Source organism: Haliotis cracherodii, unplaced genomic scaffold (assembly GCF_022045235.1).
Source record: "Haliotis cracherodii isolate W230 unplaced genomic scaffold, xgHalCrac1.p SCAF_2, whole genome shotgun sequence".
In the NCBI taxonomy this organism is placed as follows: domain Eukaryota; kingdom Metazoa; phylum Mollusca; class Gastropoda; order Lepetellida; family Haliotidae; genus Haliotis; species Haliotis cracherodii.
In genome coordinates, this window is record NW_027266275.1 from 45,762,816 (window position 1) to 45,787,784 (window position 24,969).

A 24,969-nucleotide genomic window follows, 5' to 3' on the forward strand; every position below is an offset into this window, starting at 1 on the left:
ATATTCGGGCACAGAATAATAATATGATTGAAAACGTCCCGATAATGACTTTGTAAAATATCTAGAATAAAAGCTGTTTTTCCGCAGCCCTTTTGCCCGCTTATGATAGCGCAGTGCGGATCGTTAGGTAAAAGATTATTAATAGATTGCTTGCACGAATCTCCCATTCTGTATATTAAGTTGCGCATCCATAATCACGTACAAATATATGTTTAATTTACCAGCTGATTCCTGAAGCTTCATTATCTGTATGGTGGCACCCTCGCTAGCATTTTCTATTCTCCTCCCACTGCCGTGTAGTTGGTCATCGTCAGTTGTTCGCATGTCGAGCCATAGCGCGTACTTCGTGGTGAGGTATTCACCCATCGATACACTTCCGAGAGACAGATCTTTCACGACCGCGTTAACTTCCCGGGAGCGTTTTATAGAAGGAAGTTTTTTAATCTCATCCCACTGGTGATACGCTAGCATTCCTTGGCTATATAGTTGATTAGGAACGCCCTCGATAGTCAATTCTACTTTTGTCATCTTGGGATTGTAGAACTTCTCGGTATTTCTTTTAAACGCATCGGAGGGGTCCTCGAACAACATTAAAATACCCTCCAACGACCTCGTGGGTACGTTTAGATTGATATTCTACATCATATCTTTTTTGTCCCTCGTGATCTTTCGGTGTCGCAGCACGCGATCGTACAAAATGGCTAAACTTCCGGTATACTGGTTACGAATTTGTCTTGCTAATTCGGGATCCGTTATCATATCGTACTCCAGGGAGATATTGTCAATGGAATAGCTAGCATCTTCAGCAGCTCTGATTACTCTGCTGTAGTCATTAAAAGTGAGTTCGTATTCTAACCTATCGCCTAGGGATGCTTGATAAAAGGGCGTGTGGGAATCTAGTAATTCAAAGTCTAGCGGAATATAGAATTGGTTACCTAATGCGTCGGCAACAGCCTGATCTTTTACGGCGGTACCATCACCACTAGAAGCATCTACGCGCAGTCTCAATGTGTTCTTATTACAAATACCTTGGTACTGTAAGTTTTCCCGCTCTTTATCCGTTCTCCAGAGATCCATGTAACAATAGTATACATCGCTATCGTCGATACTCAAAACCTCATTACCACTAATTTTAATCGCGATTTTCTTAATGATAGCACGACCTATGTTCTGAACGGGCTCCCTGTTAACGTCGGTAGAAGTCAAAATAATCGTAAATGCTAGTCGGACAGTTCCCGGAACTAACACATCGTGTGCGCTGAGATTAGGAAAGCGAACCAGAAGCGTACTAGGGTTATTAGTTATAGTTACAGACTGACGAATTGCTTTGACCCCTAATGGATCTCGAAGTCTACGTTGTGGGTTTAACTTGCGTCCGTATTGTGAAGACATTGTTATATTGAAATTATATAACCATATGTTTAATATAAAAATGGGTGATTTTGATCTAGATAACTTAACTGATACTAGTACAATCAAAGAGGGTACTGATGAAACCAGCTTTGGTGGCACGAATCTTATGGATGAACTTTTACAATCAACCGTTGATGATTATTACAATTGGTTTAAACATGATAGTCCTATTGGTCGTGACTATTCAAAGTTTAAGACAGATAGTGATGGGGTATTGCGACTACGTGACTCTCCGCATATTAATCTTATCAATTCTCGTACTCTTAAGCCCCTAGCCTTGACTACGATATACACTAAACACGGCATCAAAACTGTTCGTGATAAATTAGGTTTTGTGAACTACCAAGGAAAACTTCCCGCAAAGACTACTAAGGTTCTTAAGACTGTGTGTACTGAACTCAGTAACACAGATAATTTGGAGACTTCCTCGATGGTGGCCTCGAACGGACTCGGAGAAATGTTGACCACCATTGATGATCCTCATTTAGAGGTATCACCATTCTTAGAGTTCAGTATTGGGGAATTACGAGGTCTTGACATGGCAATGCGAACAATGCAGGGAGAACTGATAAATAATATGGCCAAGATATCCGAAATCGACAAGCATATAGCTCAACAGAAAACAAAACATGAACAGGCGGGCGATGAGTTCAGTAGACGCCGCATAGCGGAAAGATTACGTAACTTAGAAGAGGAAAGATCGGCCCACCTCGAGGCTGCTTCCACTAATAGAGAGGCACTTCGTTCACAAATCAGTAGAATTCGAGAAACTATCGATCGAGTCCTCAACGATGACACTACACTGGCCGATAAAATTAAAACATTGTTCAGAGAACAGGGAATAACAATTGCTAGTATTTTAACCGCGTTGGGATTTATTATATCGACTTTGACTCTCGCGTTAACCGGTGGCAGTACAGGTGGTGGTACACCGCCTAGTGATAAAAACGGTATAAAAGTGTGGATAAAAAAGCATTTAAAAGCATTAGGTTCAGCACTGGGAAAGCTCGCTGAAAAAGCCACAGCCGGACTTCCCGGTATAATAGGGAATGTTGTTTCCTGGCTATTGAATTTATTAGCTAAGACCACCACTTGGCTTAGTCAAAACTTGTGGGGGCTGATCATAGCAATTGCAGGGCTATTGTACGTATTCGCTAAGAACTATTTAACCAAATCAGTTCATTAACCAAATCATGAGTAAACCAACTGCGACTCCACCAACTACAAGCGCTGTTTTTTCATCGATATGTTGTTGATTTTTAGCCGCAATATGCGGTGACACTTGTGCGTCAGTAGATGGTTGAGCGATAGTTGGTGTTTGCGGCTTGACTATTCCCTTTTCGCCTGTGATTGTCTGCGTTATTAATTCAACGTTAATATCTGAATTTATACCTGGTTTTTGTTTATCGGTAGCGATAACAATTTTATTATTATAACCTATCACTTGACCGATCTTAAGTTCCATATTACTCGGAGACATGTATAGTCCCGGCGCATAAACGTTGTCCACTTTGGATTGAGCATACTGTAATGCATCTTGAAAACGCTTTATAGACGATGGTATGTCAACTGGTGAATTAATGGCGTCCTCCACGTTTGCGACAAACTGTTTTTGCGCATCGAACGCCGTCCCAGTACCGATGATTCCCGTTCGTGTTTGCGATTGTGCACCGAGAATTGCCCATACATAAGTTCTTATCGATTCATTAACTCTTACAAATCCTGGGTTAGTAAAATTATTTTCCGTTTTATCATTAAGAAATTCATTCCAAGCGTTTGCGGTATCGTTCATTTGTATAAACAATATAAGGCAAGCCACTCTTAAAACTCATAATATCCCCTCTCCAATCGTTACTCGAAAGTTTCCAGTTGTTATCCCAATTATTAGTTTTTAAGAAAATATTATGCAAACTTACATAAAGTTTGCTAGTACTCCCCAACTTACTAAAATCAACTTTACATTTATTAAGTTTATATAAATAATCGCTTTCTTCTTTGACGGTTATTTCCCCTGTGTAAGGAACACCTAGACCATGGTTTACTCCTTTAATACGCCAATCTTTACTCGTAGAAACATTAAATTCCTGACAAATACGCTCATACGTGGACCTATCATAATTATCATTTGTGGAATTCCACGCTCGATCCTGTGGTAACGGAGCACTAATTTCTTTAAGTATACGTCTAATCTGATAGTACACGTGAAATGTTATAACAGACTTATATCGTTCAAATCCTGGAGCATAAAGAGATACGCCACATCCCGTTGTGGCACACCATATGGCAAAGTTTAACTGATTCTGCCAAAATTGCATTGGATTGTGAAACCAATCGTGCACCATTTTATCGCTAGTTGCCGTGACCCTGTACTTTTCAAAGATATCGGGGAATTTAACAAAAAATTCAGCACCAGAGGCAGTTACTATAATCGACTGATTAGTAATGTATCTTGATTTCATATTTAAGTTATGATATAGTATCTTTGTATATTTAATATGTATGTTACACTCCCTGGAATAACAAATGGTCAGTCTATTGAACTGCTTCATACTATCGATAACTCGGATGGACAACTCGAAGTAGCTCTATGCGATATAACGTATTACCCGCTGTGGACCAATATAAATACTGTGAGAGGTAATAATAAGGTGGAAACATTTTATAAAGACGACTACAATGATTTTTACTCAATCTTTTATATACCTGATGGGTATTACAGTGTTTGCTCACTCAATGATGAAATTTTTAAGCCTAATGGAGCTAGTCTCACACAAAATGAGTCGAATGGGAAAGTGAAATTAGACTCTGGAGAAAAAAGTGTAACTCTTTACGAGAACTTAGCAAGTACACTTGGATGGAGAGGAAAAACAACAATAATACCACCCAATGAAACATTACAAGGAGTTAAATTGCCTGAATTTAGGCCAATCAGCCTTTGCATAGTCCCATGTGGGCTGAGGATTGGGCTGTTCCTCAAATTGTGGTGGGCTATACCTATGTAGGTAAGTATAGGAAGGTGATCACTTCCCCATGTGTCGTCATGGACTTGCCATTGGCAATGTGAGGCGAGCTTGTTGGTGGCAATTGTGAGATCAATTGAACTCCATGTGTTGTGGACTTGGTGGGGCTGCCGTTGTCCAGAGTTATGAGATTGTCGTCCTCAACCCACTTCTCTGAAGCCTGTTATGTATACACAAGGGTAGTGATGACAATGATCGGTGAAGTCAGTGACATAAACAAAGGATGAAGCCAGTAATATAAACAACGGGATGATGGCTGATTGGGGTTTTTGATGAGTTGGTGGTACGCCGGGGGTATGCATAATAGCCTTGGTCACGGTTGATTGACGGCTCGAGTCTTTTGATGTTTCACTGGTCCGTTTTGATGAAATTGATGGGTCCCCGAACATCCATGTGTGTTCTCAACCCATTTCAATCCTTGTCCATATTCAAATTCCCCAAGTGTCGTCATGGACTTGCCATTGGCAATGTGAGGCGAGCTTGTTGGTGGCAATTGTGAGATCAATTGAACTCCATGTGTTGTGGACTTGGTGTGACTTGTGGGACTGCCGTTGTCCAGAGTTATGAGATTGTCGTCCTCAACCCACTTCTCTACCATTTTGCCACATTTGCATGAATCATTCCTGTCTTCCCAAAGAGGGCTGTGGGCATTAAAGTCACCAAGGATTATCATACAGAGTGTGGTTGACAAGTATATATACAAGTAGGAGGCAATGTTTGTACAGTAGAGATGATATTGTTATACTGGAGTAGAGAAGCCTGTTATGTATACACAAGGGTAGTGATGACAATGATCGGTGAAGTCAGTGACATAAACAAAGGATGAAGCCAGTAATATAAACAATGGGATTATGGCTGATTGGGGTCTTTGATGAGTTGGTGGTATGCCTGGGGTATGCATACGGTAATAGCCTTGGTCACGGTTGATTGATGGCTCGAGTCATTTGATATTGATGGCTTCTCATAGTTTCCTGATTTTGAAGTCTTTGAGGTTTCACTGGTCCGTTTTGATGAAATTAATGGGTTCCCGAACATCCATGTGTGTTCTCAACCCATTTCAATCCTTGTCCATATTCAAATTCTTAAATCCTTCAGTGTTTGAACTTAATTTATTTCAGATTTTAAAATCAAATATTGCAACAAAGCAATGATACTTTTAGCATGCAACCAAGAACAAAACATAAGGTACATATGATAAACTTGATGTAAACTTTCCATAATTTCTGTGAAGAACCTTACAAGATATAATCTTTAAAGTAAACTTTCTGCGGAAACAATGATCAAAATCAAAATCAAATATGGCTGCAACTAATAATTATCCCATAAAGGATATCACGGTTTGAGTCGTATGCTTTTGAAGACCTGAATCCAATATGGCTGCCAAACCATGTGACCAATGGCCAAAGTTAAAGAACAAAAGATGTCAAGCACCTAAAGCAGCAGGCACATGTAGAGTGTGAAAGTAATCTGTCTAGCGGTTTCCGAGCAACAGGGCAAAATACATCTCATGCCAATAAGTCATTTAGTTCCAGCAAACTTGAATCCACTTTATAGATGCAGTGCACATGAGTATGCTGTAGAGTAAATAATTACTTGATGTGTCATTAGTCCGTTGTGACACAATTAGCGGGAGCCAAAGCATTCTTAGGTGTTCTGAAGCCATTCCAGTGCTTCTTCATATTCGAATCCTCAAATGGTTTCCTTGTACCAAATGGTTTCCTTGCCATCTAAAGTAAGACGCCACTACATAATTGGCGTGTGCAGGGGTGTCCCAGGGTGTTCTAAACCTATTTCAGACCTCGACCATGTTCGAATCCTCATAAACATCCCATTGAAGCGCGAGATAGATGATCATTTTGTCGAGAAGCTTCTTGTTTGTTCACCGCTGGTTTCTCTGATTCAAGATCAAGTGGAAAAACTGACAAATATCAACGATATAACAGCGGCCTATAAAGGTTGGTATTTACAAATAAATGTTAATTCAAATAAAAAAGAGTTTGCATTGTGATTAAAATAATGTCTAGATCTACTATTACTAAAAACGGGTGTTTTTTTTCAGACAGTATACACTGCAGTTACGTAACCCATACATTGGCACAAGGGATAATAAATGACCAGTCCTTAAATACTGTCGCCCCCCAACCGGAAAAATGAATTATTTAAATAAAATAAAAAATTAAACAAAAATAAATAGCAGTCCCAAACAATAGAGCATTATAAGTGAGTAAAATGATTTGAAGACAAGAAAGGTACTTGTAATAATCATCTGTGCTGTGAGTGACCAACGTATTAGGGATGGAGAAATTGATATCATCTATGCCTCTCCAGAAGCCTTAATTGGTGATCCGGAGTGGTGATCGGCCATACAGAAGTTAAATATTTCATCTATTGCAGTGGATGAATTTCACACAATAGCCACATGGTAGGTTCACATGTATTTCCTTTTCATTTTTTAACATTTTCATTTTCAGGGGAGAAGATACTGATGATTCTGGGAAGAAAGCCTTCAGAAAATGGTTTTCCTACTTTGGGGAGCTACGTTCCCTCTTTCCTGATGCCAATGTTTTGGCCTTAAGTGCCACATGCACTCTAAAAATCAGGAAAAGAGTGAAAAAAGTTTTGAATTTGAAAGCAGATACAGTTGAAATTTCAGTAAGCCCTAACAAGCCAAACATTAAATTTGTCGTATCAAAGGTCCATACTTCTATTGAAATTGCAATGTGCTGGCTTGTGGATGGATTGAATACTAAACAGAAAGCTTTCCACAGGACAATTATTTACTGCAGGACAATCAAAGATACCGCACGTTTATTTCAATACATCACCATCGAAATACCTGAATGTGTAGAGTTGGTTGACATGTACCATTCACTTACTCCCTCTGTGCAGGAGGATAAGATCATGAAAGGCCTAAGAAGTCCAACAGGTACCCTCCGATTGGTCATTGCCACAAGTGCACTTGGAATGGGTATTGACATTGTTTCATTTTACAGGGTAGCAGTGTTTGGCCTTTCAGTAGTATAGGTAATGGGGGTTCTGCCGCAACTCCACTGGAGCTGGATTTATATACCTATACCACCACTACAGGTGGCATTTTTTATGCCAAAATGATTATGCAATTCAACGATAGTCATGAGATTAAGTTAAATTGACTCCAGCTCACCAATAACTGGGGCCAATCAATGTTGTCATTAGTTCAGATGAGCCTAAATGGTAATGAAAATATTCTTTATTATTTTTATCAATAAAGCGATATTCAACATTTTTATTAAGTTCTTCGTTCATTTTACTAGGAGACCAGACTATATAACTACACTCTTCTTGGAAACTGATAAGAAACAATTGATAACCGTATTTGGTTGGTTTGACATCACTGATATAATAAAAACCTTGTGGTAATTCTCTCCATTTAATAGCTTTTTCGATTGTTGGGTTGTAATTCTCCATTATTATATATTTATGTAAGCATTTGTCTAAATGTGATCTAACGATAGTAAGCAATCTATTTTGAATCTCAAACCAGTTCTTTGGTTTTGGCACGGAATAATTGACTCGCTTGTTGCCTCCCCTGTTCTATGAACTTTTTTTTCTTGTCTTCGCTAATACCACTGGTCTTACAAGATTTTGATCGAATTTCATGCTTCATTACATTGTATTTGGTGAGTTCCGACAGCACTAAACGAAAGTCATCCTCGGATATCTTACAATCGGCCATTGCTGTCGAAATATGATCCTCAATGCTGTTCAACTTTGCTTCGGCGAGTATCCGAATCTTATCGTGTTTTAATGCTTTCTTTTGCAACTTACGAGAAATGAATTTTGTCGTTATTCCTGCCAGTCCCGAGACTCCAGCGGCTATTTCCATTCCGAGCACTATAGGCGCGGCGATTATAGTTGATAATAAACCAACACCTGCTACACCGAGTCCCATGCAAGCTGCTACAAGTGCGGTGTCAACTCTGTCCAGAGCATTCACGGCTCTGCGATACTTTTTATACAATCCAAGTCTCAACTCCCTATCCTTCTCTATTCGATGTTTTATGTCACTTATTTGATGTAATCGAAATCCATCAACAGTATCGATCTTTTCAGATGCTTCATCGAGCGCCGGATATAAACCCATAGTGTATATTACGGTCATACAATAGTCTTTAATTGGTCTTGCTTAAATGTTTTGAGAGTATACATCAACCTTATCAAATGAATATTATACGGCAAGAATATCTTAGAAAGAGAAATGCTGTCACTTTTAATAATTTCAACCCCCTCGAGGGTTGCAACGGGTGATTCTCCGATATGAATAATACTGCAACGTTGACGCTCGTGTTTCTTGAGCCATTTAATCGATAGTCCTGGTAATATTTCGAAGGCATTTTCCGTTGCATCTCCGAACTAAACTTCAATAATAAGCGTAGAAATATGAGGTATTGCACTCAAGTTAACTTTAATATCATTGAATTCAGTAACCAAATTTAAACTAACATTTTTTACTGCCGGACGACTATATAACATATGACCTGGGTTTTCTGGTAGGGGAGAGACTAACACATATTTTCGTTTTGACGGGATATAAGCCGCGAGTACGATGCCACTATTTATTATCTTAGTTAAATTATATCCCTTACCCATCATCACATACGGTGGGGTAATGACGATATTCAATAGCCACTCGATGTTTGCTTCAACCATAGTCCATTTATTCTCGTTGTTGAGAATAATATTGTACGAAGTGTTATTAATGAGTCTACTAACGTCAACATCGCTTAAATCTTCAAGATTACCTGTGAATGTAACTGCTTTCAGCTTGTATACATTATCATGTAAGTGTAAAGCGTATAACTTACCATCGGTACCGGGTTTACCGAATCCTTCTGTGTCTCCTAGAATGGAAAGCGCAATTGTATTACATTGTCTGAGCGTTCCAGGGCCTGATGAATCAACCATTATTTATAATATGGAGTGTTACACTTAAGTATCCTATATGTACAGGTTGGTGTTTTATATCTAATACAGAAATTTTGAGGTCTGAAATAATACCCCGCTTTAATTTTGTATATAGTAATGTTGAGAAAGATTCCGTTCTACCGCTATTATATTTTTCATCTTTCACTGGAACAGATCTGAGCAGAGTTGAAGGACTTTCTAGTTGAATACTCTCCGTCGTGCTTATTTGATCAAGATGGATGCACAACTCTTTATAGGGAACTAAATTGGGTAAATCACGTCCCTGATCTGATGTCTTGAGTACTGTTATATCTCCTCTCCATCCAAGTGACAGAGTTGTATTTTTGAGTAAGTACCCAAACGCTATGTTGTGTATGCCATCCGGAGAATGCTAAATACGAAAGCATATCTTTCATTTTTGTGAGTTCTTTACTCGCGCTGCAGTCGTCTATTACGAAAAGGGTTGATTCTCATTTGTATTTTTCGTGACATACTCGTAAACAGTCTTGTAAACGATCGCCTGGATCGACTCTGTGTACCCCATCGTCATTCATTACACAATCTCTCGATAGGTATGTTTTATTAACGCTTATAGTCGGGCACAGAATAATAATATGATCGAAAACATCCCGATAATGACTTTGTAAAATATCTAGAATAAAAGCTGTTTTTCCACAACACGTCTGCCTGCATCTGATAGCGCAGTGCAGATCTTTAGGTAAAAGATTATTAATAGATTGCTTGCATGAATCTCCCATTCTGTATATTAAGTTGCGCATCCATAATCACGTACAAATATATGTTTAATTTACCAGCCGATTCCTGGAGCTTCGTTATCTGTATAGTGACACCCTCGCTAGCATTTTCTATTCTCCTCCCACTACCGTGTAGTTGGTCATCGTCCGTTGTTCGCATGTCAAGCCATAGCGCGTACCTCGTGGTGAGGTATTCACCCATCGATACACTCCCGAGAGACAGATCTTTCACGACCGTGTTAACTTCTGGGCTTCGTTTTATAGAAGGAAGTTTTTTAATCTCACTGGTGATACGCTAGCATTCCTTGGCTATATAGTTGATTAGGAACGCCCTCGATAGTCAATTCTACTTTTGTCATCTTGGGATTGTAGAACTTCTCAGTATTTCTTTTAAATGCATCGGAGGGGTCCTCGAACAACATTAAAATACCCTTCAACGACCTCGTGGGGACGTTTAGATTGATATTCCACATCGTATCTTTTTTGTCCCTCGTGATCTTTCGGTGTCGCAGCACGCGATCATACAAAATGGCTAAACTTCCGTTATACTGATTACGAATTTGTCTGGCTAATTAGGGATCTGTTATCATATCATACTCCAGGGAGATATTGTCAATGGAATAGCTAGCATCTTCAGCAGCTTTGATTACTCTGCCGTAGTCATTCTAACCTATCGCCTAGGGATGCTTGATAAAAGGGCGTGTGGGAATCTAGTAATTCAAAGTCTAGGGGAATATAGACTCGGTTACCTAATGCGTCGGCAACAGCCTGATCTTTTACGACGGTACCATCACCACTAGAAGCATCTAAACGCAGTCTCAATGTGTTCTGATAACAAATACCTTGGTACTGTAAGTTTTCCCGCTCTTTATCTGTTCTCCAGAGATCCATGTAACAATAGTATACATTGCTATCGTCGATACTCAAAACCTCATTACCACTAATTTTAATGGTGATTTTCTTAACGATAGCATGACCTATGTTCTGAACGGGCTCCCTGTCAACGTCGGTAGAAGTCAAAATAATCGTAAATCCTAGTCGGACAGTTCCCGGAACTAACACATCGTGTGCGCTGAGATTAGGAAAGTGAACCAGAAGCGTTTGATTCTGATCGATGGTACTAGGGTTATTAGTTATAGTTACAGACTGACGAATTGCTTTGACCCCTAATGGATCTTGAAGTCTACGTTGTGGGTTTAACTTGCGTCCATATTGCGAAGACATTGTTATATTGAAATTATATAACCATATGTTTAATATAAAAATGACTGATTTTGATCTAGATGATTATGATAACCCGAATACAATCGAAGAGGGTACTGATGAAACCAGCTTTAGTGGCACGAATCTTATGGATGAACTTTCACAAGCATCCATCATCAAGGATTCCGCTGATGATTATTACAATTCCTTTAAAGATGATAGTCCTATTGGTCGTGTGTATTCAAAGTTTATGGTAGATAGTAAAGGAATATTGCGACTGTGTGGCGCTCCGGATATTGACCTTATGCATTATCGTACTCATAAGCCCCTAGCCTTGTCTACGACAGTCGCTAAACACAGCATCAGCACTGTTCGTGATGAATTAGGTTTTGTAGACTACTCACGAGGAGCAAATCTTTCCGAGAAGACTACTAAGGTTCTTAGGACTGTGCGTAATGAACTCGATAACATAATTTGGAAGCTTCCTCGAAGGTGGCTTCGGACGGACTCGGAGAAATCTTTGGATACCTATTACGATAATTCCACGTTACAGGTATCACCATCCTTAGAGTTCAGTATTAGGGAATTACGAGGTCTTGACAAGGCAATGCGAACAATGCGGGGAGAACTCATCAATAATATAGCCAAGATATCCAAAATCGATAAGCATATAGTTTATGAGAAAACAAAACTTGAAGAGGCGGGCGATGAGTTCAGTAGACGTCGCGTTGCGGAAAGATTGCGTAACTTAGAAGATGAAAGATCGGCCCGCCTCGAGGCTGCTTCCAGTAATAGAAAGGCACTTCATTCACAAATCAATCGAATTCGAGAAACTATCGATCAAGTCCTCAACGATGACACTACACTGGCCGATAAAATTAAAACATTGTTCAGAGAACAGGGGATAACAATTGCCAGTATTTTAACCGCATTGGGATTTATTATATCGACTTTGACTCTCGCGTTAACCGGTGGTTCAGTTGGTGCCTACGTAGGATGGTATAAAAGAGTGGATAAAAAAGCATGTAAAAGCATTAGGTTCAGCACTGGGAAAGCTCGCTGAGAAAGCCGCGGCCGCACTTCCCGGTATAATAGGGAGTGTTGTTTCCTGGCTCTTGAATTTATTAGCTAAGACCACCACTTGGCTTAGTCAAAACTTGTGGGCACTGGTCGTATCAATTGCAGGGCTGTTGTACGTATCCGCTAAAGACTATTTAACCAAATCATGAGTAAACCAGCCGCGACTCCACCCACTACAAGCGCTGTTCTTTCATCGGTATGTTGTTGATTTTAAGCCGCAAATTGCGGTGGTACTTGTGCGTCAGTAGATGTTTATGAAACATGTGGTGACTGTGGCTTGACTATTCCCTTTTCGCCTGTGATTGTTTGCGTTATTAATTTGACGTTAATATCTGAATTTATACCTGGTTTTTGTTGATCGGTAGCGATAACAATTTTATTATTATAACCTATCAATTGACCGATCTTAAGTTCCATATTACTTGGAGACATGTATAGTCCCGGCACATAAACGTAGTCCACTTTGGATTGAGCGTACTGTAAAACATCTTGATAACGCTTTATAGACGATGGTATGTCAACTGGTGAATTAATGGCATCCTCCACGTTTGTGACAAACTGTTTTTGCGCATCGAGCACCGTCCCAGAACCGATAATGGATGTTCGTGTTTGCGATTGTACACCGACAATTGCCCATACATAAGTTCTTATCGATTCATTAACTCTTACAACTCCTGGGTTAGTAAAATTATTTTCTGTTTTATCATATAGAAATTCATTCCAAGCGTTTGCGGTATCATTCAGTTGTACAAATTTTGTAACAATAGAAGCCAAACCACCCTTAAAACTCATAAGATCTCCTCTCCAATCGTTACTCGAAAGTTCCCAGCCATGATTAAGATTATGTAATCTTACAAAAAGATTGTTTTTCTGTAACAACTTAAATGGATTGAATGTTTTTTTTAACTAAATCATCGCTTTCTTCTTTAATAGTTTTTTGTCCACTGTACGGAACACCTAGACCATGGTTAATTCCTTTAATATGCCAATCTTTACTCGTAGCAATATTAAATTCGTGACAAATACGTTCATACGCAAACCTATTGTACGGATTATTTGAGGAATTCCATGCTCGATCCTGTGGCAATGGGGCACTAATTTCTTTAAGTATACGTCTAATCTGATAGTACACGTGAAATGATAAAACAGACGTATTTAGTTCAAATCCTGGGGCATAAAGAGATACACCACATCCTGTTGTTGCACACCATATGGCAAAGTTTAACTGATTCTGCCAAAATTGCGTTGGATTGTGAAACCAATCGTGCACCATTTTATCGCTAGTTGCTATGAACCTGTATTTTTCAACGATATCAGGGAATTCAACAAAAAAATTAGCACCAGAAAGGCTTACTAAAATCGACTGAGTAGTAATATAAGTTGATTTTATATTTAAGTTATGATATAGTATCATTGTATAGTTAATATGTATGTTACACTCCCGGGAATAACAAATGGTCAGTCTATTGAACTGCTTCATACTATCGATAACTCGGATGGACAACTTGAAGTCGCTCTCTGCAATGTAACGTATTACCCGCGGTGGACCAATATAAATGCTGCAAGAGAAAATAATAGGTTATTAATAGGTGAAAAAAGTATTGGTCACACTCGCATTGTTATACCTGATAGGTATTACAGCGTATGCTCACTCAATGATGAAATTTTTAAGCCTAATGGAATTAGTCTCACACAAAATGAGTCGAATGGGATGCTGATTTTGAACTCTGGAGAAAAGCTTGTAATTCTAAGTACAAGCTTAGCAGATACACTTGGATTATCAACGTTGACAATACCACCCAACGATATAGTGCATGGAGTTAAATTACCTGATTTAGTTCCCTATAAAGAGTTGTGCATCCATCTTGATCAGATCAGTACAACAGTTAATATTCAACTTGAAAGTCCTTCAACTCTACTCAGATCTATTCCAGTCAAAGATGAAAAATACAATAGCGGTAGAACAGAATCTTTCTCATCATTACAATATAAAAAATTAAAGCGGGGTTTTATTTCAGACCTCAAAATTTCTGTATTAGATGTAAAACATCAACCTGTACATATTGGATACTTGAGTGTAACACACCATATTATAAATAATGGTTGATTCATCAGGCCCTGGAACGCATAACCTTAGACAATGTAATACAATTGCGCTTTCCGATCTAGGAGACACAGAAGGATTCGTTAAACCCGGTACCAATGGTAAGTTATACGCTTTACACTTACAAGATAATGTATACAAGCTGAAAGAAGTTACATTCACAGGTAATCTGGGAGATTTAAGCGATTTCGACGTTAGTAGACTCCATAAAAACACTTCGTATAATCTTACTCTCAACGATGATAATAAATGGACTATGGTTGAAGCAAACATCGAGTGGCTACTGAATATCGTCATAACCCCACCGTATGTGATGATGAGTAAGGCACATAATTTAACTAAGATAATAAATAGTGGGATCGTACTCGGGGCTTATATCCCATCAAAACGAAAAAGTGTGTTAGTCACCCCCCTGCCAGAAAACCCAGGTCATATGTTATATAGTCGTCCAGCAGTAAAAAATGTTAGTTTAAATTTGGTAACTGAATTCAATGATATTAAACAGAACTTGAGTGCAGTACCTAATCTTTCTACAATTATTATTGAAGTCATGTTCGGAGATGCACCGGAAGATGCCTTCGAAATATTACCAGGTCTAACGATTAAATGGCTAAAGAAACACCAACGCCAATGTTGCAGTATTATTCATATTGGAGCATCACCCGTTGCAACCCTTGAGGGGGTTCCGAATTATTAAAAGTGACAGCATTTCTGTTATTTCTAAGATATTCATGCCGTATAATATACATTTGATAAGGTTTATGTATACTCTCAAAACATTTAAGCAAGACCAATTAAAGACTATTATATGATATAATAATATACACTATGGGTTTATATCCGGCGCTCAATGAGGCATCTGAAAAGATGGATACTGTTGATGGATTTCTATTACATCAAATAAGCGACATAAAACATCGAAGGATAGGGAGTTGAGACTTGGATTGTATAAATAGTATCGCAGAGCCGTGAATGCTCTGGACAGAGTTGACACCGCACTTGTAACGGCTAGCATGGGACTCGGTGTAGCCGGTGTTGGTTTATTATCAACTATAATCGCGGCACCTATTGTACTTGGCATGGAAATAGCTGCCGGAGTCTCAGGACTAGCAGGAATAGCAATAAAATTTAATTTCTCGTAGGTTGCAAAAGAAAGCATTAAAACATGATAATATTCGGATGCTCGCAGAAGCAAAGTTCATTGAGGATCATATTTCGACAGCAATGGCCGATTGTAAGATATCCGAGGAGGAGTTTTGTTTAGTGTTGTCAGAACTCACCAAATACAACGTTATGAAGCAGGAGATTCAATCCAATTTTCGTAAGACCAGTGGTATTAACGAAGACGAGAAAAAAAAGTTCATAGAACAGGGGAGACAACAAGCGAGTCAATTATTCCATGCCAAAACCAAAGAACTGGTTGGAGATTAAAAATAGATTGCTTACTATCAGTAGATCACATTTAGAAGAATGTTTACATAAATATATAATAATGGAGAATTACAAACCAACAAAGGAAGAACTCGAAAAAGCTATCGAAACATTTATGCTGAGGGACAAAATTATAAAATGGAGAGAATTACCACAAGGTATATATTATATCAGTGATGTCAAACCAACCAAATACGGTCATCAATTGTTTCTTTCCAATTACCAAGAAGAGTATGTAGTCTGGTCTCCTAATAAAATGAACGAAGAACTTAGTAAAAATGTTGAATATCACTTCGTTAAAAATAATGGTATACGTATGAGTAAAAATAATAGAGAATATTTTCATTACAATTTAGTTTAATCTTATGATGATCGTTGAATCGCATCAAAAGATAGTTAACCGTTTGCAGGACATCACCGCTATGAAATTGGAGTGAGCCAAAGTGAACCAGAGAGTTCTAAACCCATTTCCGACCAAGAAATCCATAAATCATTTGCTTTTACAATGCCGTCAAAAGTAAGGTACGGTAGCATTTTGCAATTGGGTAAATAAAGTAGTAATTCAGGGAGCCTGACCACCCAATCCCGATAATAGCCTCTTAAAACAAGCATGGGTTGCTAAAGACCAATTCTAACCCTCATCTTCAAGGGTACTTGACAGTCAAAGGGACATTATCCTACCTAGAGCTTCATTCTCAGTATTTTGAAATCAAATATTACGACCAAGCGGTGTTACTTTTAGCATGCAACCAAGAACAAAAAAATGAGGTACATATGTGAAACTAACTTCATGTAAACTTTCAATAGTTTCTGTAAAGAACCTTACAAGATATGATTTTTAAAGTACAATTTCGGTGAAGATCAAAATCAAAATCCATACCAAAGATAGCCAATGACAGCTATTACAGTTTTGATTTGTTGTGTATGGAGACAATTCACAGAAAGTTTGGAAGCATTTCATTCAGTGGATTCAGAGTTCTATGCTTTTGAAGATATACCCCCAAAACACTGTGAAAACCTTGAATTCAATATGGCTACCGAACCACGTGACCAATGGCCAAAGTCAAAGAACAAAAAATGTCAAGCACCTAAAATCGGACAAGCGGTTGGGGAGCAATAAGGCAACATAAATCTTCAAAAAAAATACTCACAAGCAAAAGAAACGCAAGTCGAGTATGCAGTTTACATGTTATTTATTTTCAACAGTAAAGACAAGAAATACTAATAGGGCAAGATTGACAAAATTTGACTGAAGACAGTTTAATGGATTAAAATGTTAAGGGCTTACACAGTTTCGGGTCAATACCTAAAATGTCAGTCAATACCTGGTGTGACCACCATTAGCATTGATCACTGCCACACATCTCCTGTACATTGAGTGGATCAGACGACTTGTGAAGGCCCTAGGGATCCTCCTGCACACATCCAGAGCAGCTGTGCGTAGTTCATCGGCAGTTGTAGGGACTGGGCGCACATTGTGCAGATGCCTTTGAACCTCATTGCACAAGTGTTCGATGGGGTTGAGATCAGGGCTGAGGGCTGGCCATGGCAGAACACGGATGTTGTGTTGTTGCAGAAAGGTCATGGTAGCTCTAGCAACATGGGGACGAGTGTTGTCCTGCTGGAAAATGTGTTGTTGATGTTGTGCAAAAAATGGAACGTGGGGTCTGATCACTTGGTCGATATACCGCTGAGCAGTGACGCTGTGTCCCTGACCTTGACCAACATTCAGAAAGCACATGGGTCCAAGTCTCGCATGAAGTCCAATCCCTGCCCATATCATGACACTAGGTCCGTCCAATGGATCCCTTTCCACAACGTTTCTGTCAGCGAAACGATTAACTCGACGCCGCCAAATTCTGACTCTTCCGTCTGCATGGGAGACACAAAAGTGACTTTCATCAGAGAAGATGACTAGCCTCCACTCACGATGACGCCAATTGTGATGACCCTGTGCGCACTGAAGTCATGCTTGTCGATGCCGTGGTTTGAGAACAGGACGACGTGCTGGTCGGCAACATCTGAGGTTGTTGGAACGGAGACGTTGGATCACAGTGTCCCAGCTAATGTGTCAATTATGTGTTCCTGTTGTCTGTTGAGCCCATTCACTTGCAGTTAGAGACGAATGTGGCTGGTGTTGACGATTAATCTGCCGGTCTTGTCGAGGTGTGGTGACTCTAAGACGACCGCTCAGAGGAAGGTCATCTGTGGTCTGTATAGCACTGTATAGATGCAGGAGACGGTGAATTGTGGTTATGTTAACGTTGAAATGACGGGCAATCTTGGACAGACTCTCCAGCCTCCAAACGTCCAATAGCCTGGGTTCTCTGAATTTGAGTTAGGCGTGGCATTGTGGACCAAGGAGTGGTAGGTCCAAGAATCAGCCACAGTTTTATACCCACTACACTTCGTGACAGTTCGTGCATTTTAGATTTTCGCGAGAAATTGGTGCATGATACCCACATATTCATTGAAATGGTGCATTTCGGCGATTCGTTTTTTATGTTGCGTTTTTACTCGGGGCTTCCAAAACACCTCTCGGTCTTCACTACATGCTTAAACTTGTATCAATTTATGGTTCTGTGTTTGTTACCTATTTGCTTAAAACCACTTGCGTTTCTTTTGCGTGTGAGTATAGATGGTGTAAGGGTGGGGGAACATGAGAGGGATGCCTGGCATGACATTTTGATGCAGAAGCCACAATCGTAGTTCCGAAAGCTGGCTGTGAGGAGGTTGTATTAAGTCTTCCAGTTCCATATTTCTGGTGGTGTTCATTCAAGCTTGTAGTGGACGAAACTGAAATCTCCCTCTTTAAGTAAGATCTTGGAGTGATGTCAGGGTACCTAGACAAGACATACACCAGTGATGTGACCTGCTGGGTTGGTTGAGGGCACTCTGAATCCTCTCTATAGCTCTTAGATATCTGCCCTCTGAGGGCTGTGAGGTGAGGTGAGGTGAGGTGAAATGGGGTTTAAGTTCCAAGATTATTGCACTTATATAGCGACGTGCATGCACGTGTATGTGTGTGGCTGCTTGTACTAGTCCGGACTGATGCCGATTTAAAGTGCTTGCACACTGAGATACCATGCCACAGTTTAACATGAATACCCCACTCAGACACAGTATACTGACTCCGAGCCGACCAGTCCTTGTTTTAGCCACTTAATGCCAAGCACCAGACAGGATAACAACAAGTACCATCTTTTAATGTCTTTTGGTATGACGCGGCTGGGGATCAAACCCGGGACCTTCCACTCACCGGGCGGACGCTCTACCATTAGACCACGGAGGCGGTCTCTGGGGGTTGTAAAATACCTTTTGAAAGTTGAAACCTCTCCCCTATGTACACAATGTCTTGAGTTGGGATTAATTCCGACTTGATGGGATGTACCAGGAAACCCAAATGAGATGGTAGTTGAATAAGAAATATTGCATTCTGCTTTATCTGCAATAAGTCTTTATAGGTGGAGAGGAAATTGTCTATATAGCCGTGGAGTCTTACAAGATTTAGATGAGTGAAGCCAATGATGGAGGTGGTAATCTGTAAAAAAACAAGTCCAGTCCCTGCCCATATCATGACGCTAGGTCCACCCCATGGATCCCTTTCCACAACGTTTCTGTCAGCGAAACAATCACTTCAACGCCGCCAAATTCTGATTCTTCCGTCTGCATGGGAGACACAAAAGCGACTTTCATCCGAGAAGATGACTAGCCTCCACTCATGATGACGCCAATTGTGATGACCCTGTGCCCACTGAAGTCATGCTTGTTGATGCCGTGGTTGGAGAACAGGACGATGTGCTGGAACGGAGACGTTGGATCACACTGTTCTGGCTAATGTGTCGATTATGTGTTCCTATGGTGTGTCGAGAATATTGATAACACCATCAGGATTCACTACATGCTAAAACTCGTATGAATTTATGGTTCCGTGTTTGTTACCTATTTGCTTAAAACCCTTTGCGTTTCTTTTGCGTGTGAGTATATATTATGTCTATTAGGTGTAGGATAGATTAGAAGCACCTTGAGTATCAACTGCCTCCAGTGGACCGGAAGTGACATCAGCACTGGAAATAGCAGTGCAAGGTCCATCTAATCAGGAAATGACGTCTTGTTAGAAATAGACGTTGATAGACATCATTACCTAATAAAAGGGAAGTGACGTCAGCACTGGTATTTGTGTCACAAATCCAAATTTAACAAAAAATGATGTCATTAAGCTGAAATAGATTAGAAATGACCTCATTATTACGAACAAGATCAGCAAATATAACAGTAATTCTAGTGAAGGTATCCCATATTTGACTTAATTCTTGATACATTTCTTATTTTCCTCTGTCCTCTGAGGGAATTTCACTGGAAATTATCTCGAGTTGGATCAGAATCAGTAAATAATGGTTTCCAGAAGAGGATTACTGTCAATTACACAGGGAGTTACTTAAGGCAGGTCTCTCGTGGTCCCTCTGGTATATTTTCGCAGAGATTTAATAGAGGTAGAGATTTCGTAACAATTATTGAACAATAGTTGTCATTGTTAATAATTCTAAGAATACTACCTCTATTACATCCGGAGTACTCCTACCCACCTCCCCAATTCATCTACTTCTCGTGGTTAGATGTGGGGAAAAAGTGAGGTTCCCGCCATTGCAAACATCATAGCTTTGGTGGTTCCAATGCTACTTGGGAATAACTAATTTTGTGTGATTGACAGTGAAGAGGACGTCTGTTGAAAATCTGAAAATTTATGGTTCTGTGTTTGTTACCTATGTGCTTAAAACCACTTGTGTTTCTTTTGCATGTGAGTATACTTGTTTTTTGGTTATCTTCAGGACATGGGGAATCTTAGTGCAAATTTTGAAGAGCTTCTGAGCTGTAGTTCTTGAGTTATGATTCGAACAAAAAATGCTGGAATAATAATAATAATAATGATAATAATAATAATAATTATAATAATAATAATTTTTTTAAATAAATTGAACGATTAACAATAGGGCTCTTGCCTTTCAGGCAAGGGCTGCCAGCCTTTCGACTACAATAGGACTCTAGCCTTTCGGCTTGGAGATCTAATAATAATAACCTAGTACCCACAGTGGCCAAGCGTTTCAAATAGGCCAAGGCTGGATATCCAGGGTGAAAAGTGATCTTCACACAACTGCTGAGCTTCATGTAATGTGAGATGTAATGCGATATGATAGAGGCATGCCCTTGCCCACTAAAATAGTTTGCATACCTTCAAGAAATTTTCACACAATGCTGGATGAGACTATAGCTGTTCTAGAAGATTCCAGATAACACTTGACTTCAAAATCATCTAAATATTGTAACGTCCACACAACTGTTTACATTGGATATAACTACATCCTTGTCAACTAACCATTGTCAAAATACAATGCTATGAACTTCTAATGAATCTCAGCAGAAACAATGTGATACGTACAATTACAACTTTGTTGAACAAGAAATTACACTGCCATATAACGATATGGCTGAACATGTATGCAGCTGTGTACTCACCAGAATGTTGTAGCACAACAATATGACAAGTAGTGGCATCTTCACTGCCAAGAACTGATATCACATCTGGAAAGCAATGAGAGACGTTAGTCAAATTTGAATGGTAGTTGCTCCCTGTGTACACTCAATGTATCATATCACAATTGTATTATGATAAATACCCCAGAGCCCATTTCATAAAAGTCTCCTCTACCTCAGGTCTCATAACTTAACAGTCGTAAGTTAACAGTCCATTTCATGCAGGGATAAGTCACATAAGACATCAGTTTATTTCTTAAAGGCACTGCATATTTCACAATTACAAATACTGTAAATCTAAAAATTTACACAAGAGTGAAATTAATGCTAGAGTAAAATTAATGCAAAAAATGTGAGTGGTCTTTGCTCACATGAATCAAAGCTTGCATTTATGTCTCCAAATTGACTGTTGACATGTATCCCTTCAGGTGAACAAACAGGTGATCTTTGATAAAACATCAATAAACACAATGATATTACAATTTAAATTGTATTTAGTGTTATGCTAGAAATCAAACAAAAGTTATCATTGTGTATAATTCTAAGAATACTATGTCTATTACATCATAGCCACAAATTCTCATTTTGGCAAAAATCACACCATAAAATCTTCAGATTTTTCAAAAGACGTCCTCTTCGCTGCCAATTATCCCAATAGTTTTCAGGTAGACCCTATCCTTTGTCACACTGCATCTGTGCATGCGCAAGGCTGGAAAACATCACTTCTTTCCAATGAGCTTCATCGACTAGATGTAAGATATATTTGGTAGGTGGGAGAGACTATTTCCTAATGTAACTGAGGTAGTATTCTTAGAATAATACAAAATGACAACTATTGTTTGATAATTCCTACGAATATCCTACCTCTATTACATCATAGCCAGTACTTATCTAGTACTCCTGGATAATTGGCAGCAGTGAAGTAAGGGAATACATAGAAGAAATGGGGTATGAACCAATGCCTAATTCCTGATTTCACCTTGGTAAACCTGAAGAAGACTAGTGGCGTTCTTTTATGTTCTATGACCTCATAATTGTTACCTGTTTTGGGTGATATATGAGCTTTCTTACGATAGTTTCTCTCTGGTTCTGAGGTCTTTCATGACGTCACTTTCCGGTTTTGAGAACATCTATGATGGCATTTTTGGTTTATTCTCTTTGTGACATCACTTGGGTCATTTATGATGTCACTTCCAGTTCTGAGGTCATCTATGACGTCACTTCCCGTTGATAATCCATTGTGACGTAGAAATATACTTGTTGCTCCATAGCCAACAGCATATATACTTATCTCACCTCAGGTATGATAATGACAAACATTTCCACTGATGACATGTTTCCCATTATATGTTGGTATTGGTAATACATACTCTTTACGTTAATTCCCGCTCTGAAGTCTTCCACGACAACACCTCCGGTAGTAGTTATACATGTTATGCCGAGTGACTAACAATGTAATAATCCTATCACCTTATGACCTATGATTCCAGATGTTAGCAAATGATCCGTCCAACCTAGTTGACATAGTGTAAAGGCTAACTGACTTATTTTGTGGTATTTTCAGGGATCTACACTCTCACTCTCTCTCTCTCTCTCTCTCACACACACACACACACACACACACACACACACACACACACACACAGGAAAGAGGGGTAACGGCTACGGAGTGACTATAGCCTGGGCAGCCACCAAGGGACCCAGGGAGTATAGTCCCTCTAGATCGTGTTGTAAGTCTCGTAGGTAGAAGTTATTAAACATATTTTGGCATATCTCCATTGGCAGCTTGGTACCGCTTGTTCGATCGAAACTGAATTCTATCAGCCTTGATGTTGAGAGATGGGCTTGAAGATAACTATCAGATATAGTGGTCTTAAGCCATCTGGCCACAGTTGCCTTAGTAATGTCCTTTTCTGACAAAGGCTTGCAAGAGATAAAGAGCCATTTTCTTTTCTTCCTGTGGTTCTGTGTAGCTGAAATATAGTATAATATGGGGCATAATAGTCTATCTGGATGATCCACTGTTTTACTCAAGGATGGAAAAGAATATTGTCTATGTCCCAGAGGCCCAAACGCTTATGCCTGGTTTTGGGCAATAAATTCTGGTAGCGATCTGAAGGATATTGTGCTCCAGTCTTGTGTATGCGTGATAGATGAGATATCAATTGTGTGAAACTCAGACACTCTGGCAGCTGTAGCGAACGCTGAGAGGAAGGCTGTCTTTTTAGAAGCTGTTAAAAGTGTAGCCTCTGCCATTCGTTCATATGGTGCTTCCATCAGGGCAGACATTACAATGGATAAATTCCATTTTGAGATCCTAAGGATACCAGTAGATCATCAGCTTGTAGAACTGAGGCCAGTGCTGATCTATAGCCTTTAATTGTACCATGTCGAAGACTTTTCTCATTCCTCAGATGAAGTAGAAAATTAGCCACTGTAGGAATTGTTATATTTTCGTCATGCAAAACCTCTTTCTGGCAGAACTTTCTCCATCTGACGTTATAGATAGCTGAGGAAGTTAGTCTCCATGAGCTACCCACTGCGTCTGAAGCTGATTTAGAGAGACCGGAAACTTGCATCTTTGTCGCGATAGTTTCCAGGAGTGAAGGTGGAGATTTGTCAGGCTGCTGTAAATAGCTTAGGCATGTGGCAAACGGATCCAGGTGAGGGGTATCTCACGTCTAGGTGATTCACTTGAATACCTCGGGGTGGAGATACATTTCATGGGTACAATCTTGTGTTACCAGGATAGGAAGTCTGCAAGTATGTTTACTTTCCCTGGTATGTGTCGTGCTTCTATCCTGCAACTCACTGAGTCTCCTAAGGCCAATAAAATCGTAACCTCTCTCAACAAAAATGCTGACCTCGTGCCCCCTTGACGTTGTATGTACACTACCACCGTGGTGTTCTCTGTAGCTATTAGTATTCACCAGTGGTGTAGTAGATGAGACCATGCCTTGATTGCTTGGATAATAGCTCTCATTTCAAGACAATTTATGTGTAAATGTTTGTCTTGATTTGACCACCTTCCTTGATTGTGACATCGTCCATAGGCACACCCGAACCTTCGCCTGATGCGTCTGTATATATACTCACACCCTAAAGAAACGCAAGTTTCGGGTCAATACCTAAAATGTCAGTCAATACCTGGTGTGACCACCATTAGCATTGATCACTGCCACACATCTCCTGTACATTGAGTGGATCAGACGACTTGTGAAGGCCCTGGGGATCCTCCTGCACACCTCCAGAGCAGCTGTGCGTAGTTCATTGGCAGTTGTAGGGACTGGGCGATCAGGGCTGAGGGCTGGCCATGGCAGAACACGGATGTTGTGTTGTTGCAGAAAGGTCATGGTAGCTCTAGCAACATGGGGACGAGTGTTGTCCTGCTGGAAAATGTGTTGTTGATGTTGTGCAAAAAATGGAACGTGGGGTCTGATCACTTGGTCGATATACCGCTGAGCAGTGACGCTGTGTCCCTGACCTT

At 39.7% G+C, this 24,969-nt stretch overlaps 1 protein-coding gene and 1 pseudogene across 3 annotated transcripts in view; one reads left to right on the forward strand and one right to left on the reverse strand.

Annotated features, from left to right (window-relative positions):
- The window catches only part of LOC139468148 (protein N-terminal asparagine amidohydrolase-like), a 638,951-nt gene that overhangs the window by 361,852 nt on the left and 252,130 nt on the right, over positions 1-24,969 (reverse strand). For all 3 annotated transcript variants that reach the window (XM_071249923.1, XM_071249922.1, XM_071249924.1), the window contains one exon: positions 21,465-21,530. In XM_071249923.1, coding sequence (XP_071106024.1) covers positions 21,465-21,530 — 66 coding nt within the window. The remainder of the gene's footprint in view (positions 1-21,464; positions 21,531-24,969) is intronic.
- Positions 1,844-7,457, forward strand: LOC139469009 (ATP-dependent DNA helicase RecQ-like; annotated as a pseudogene).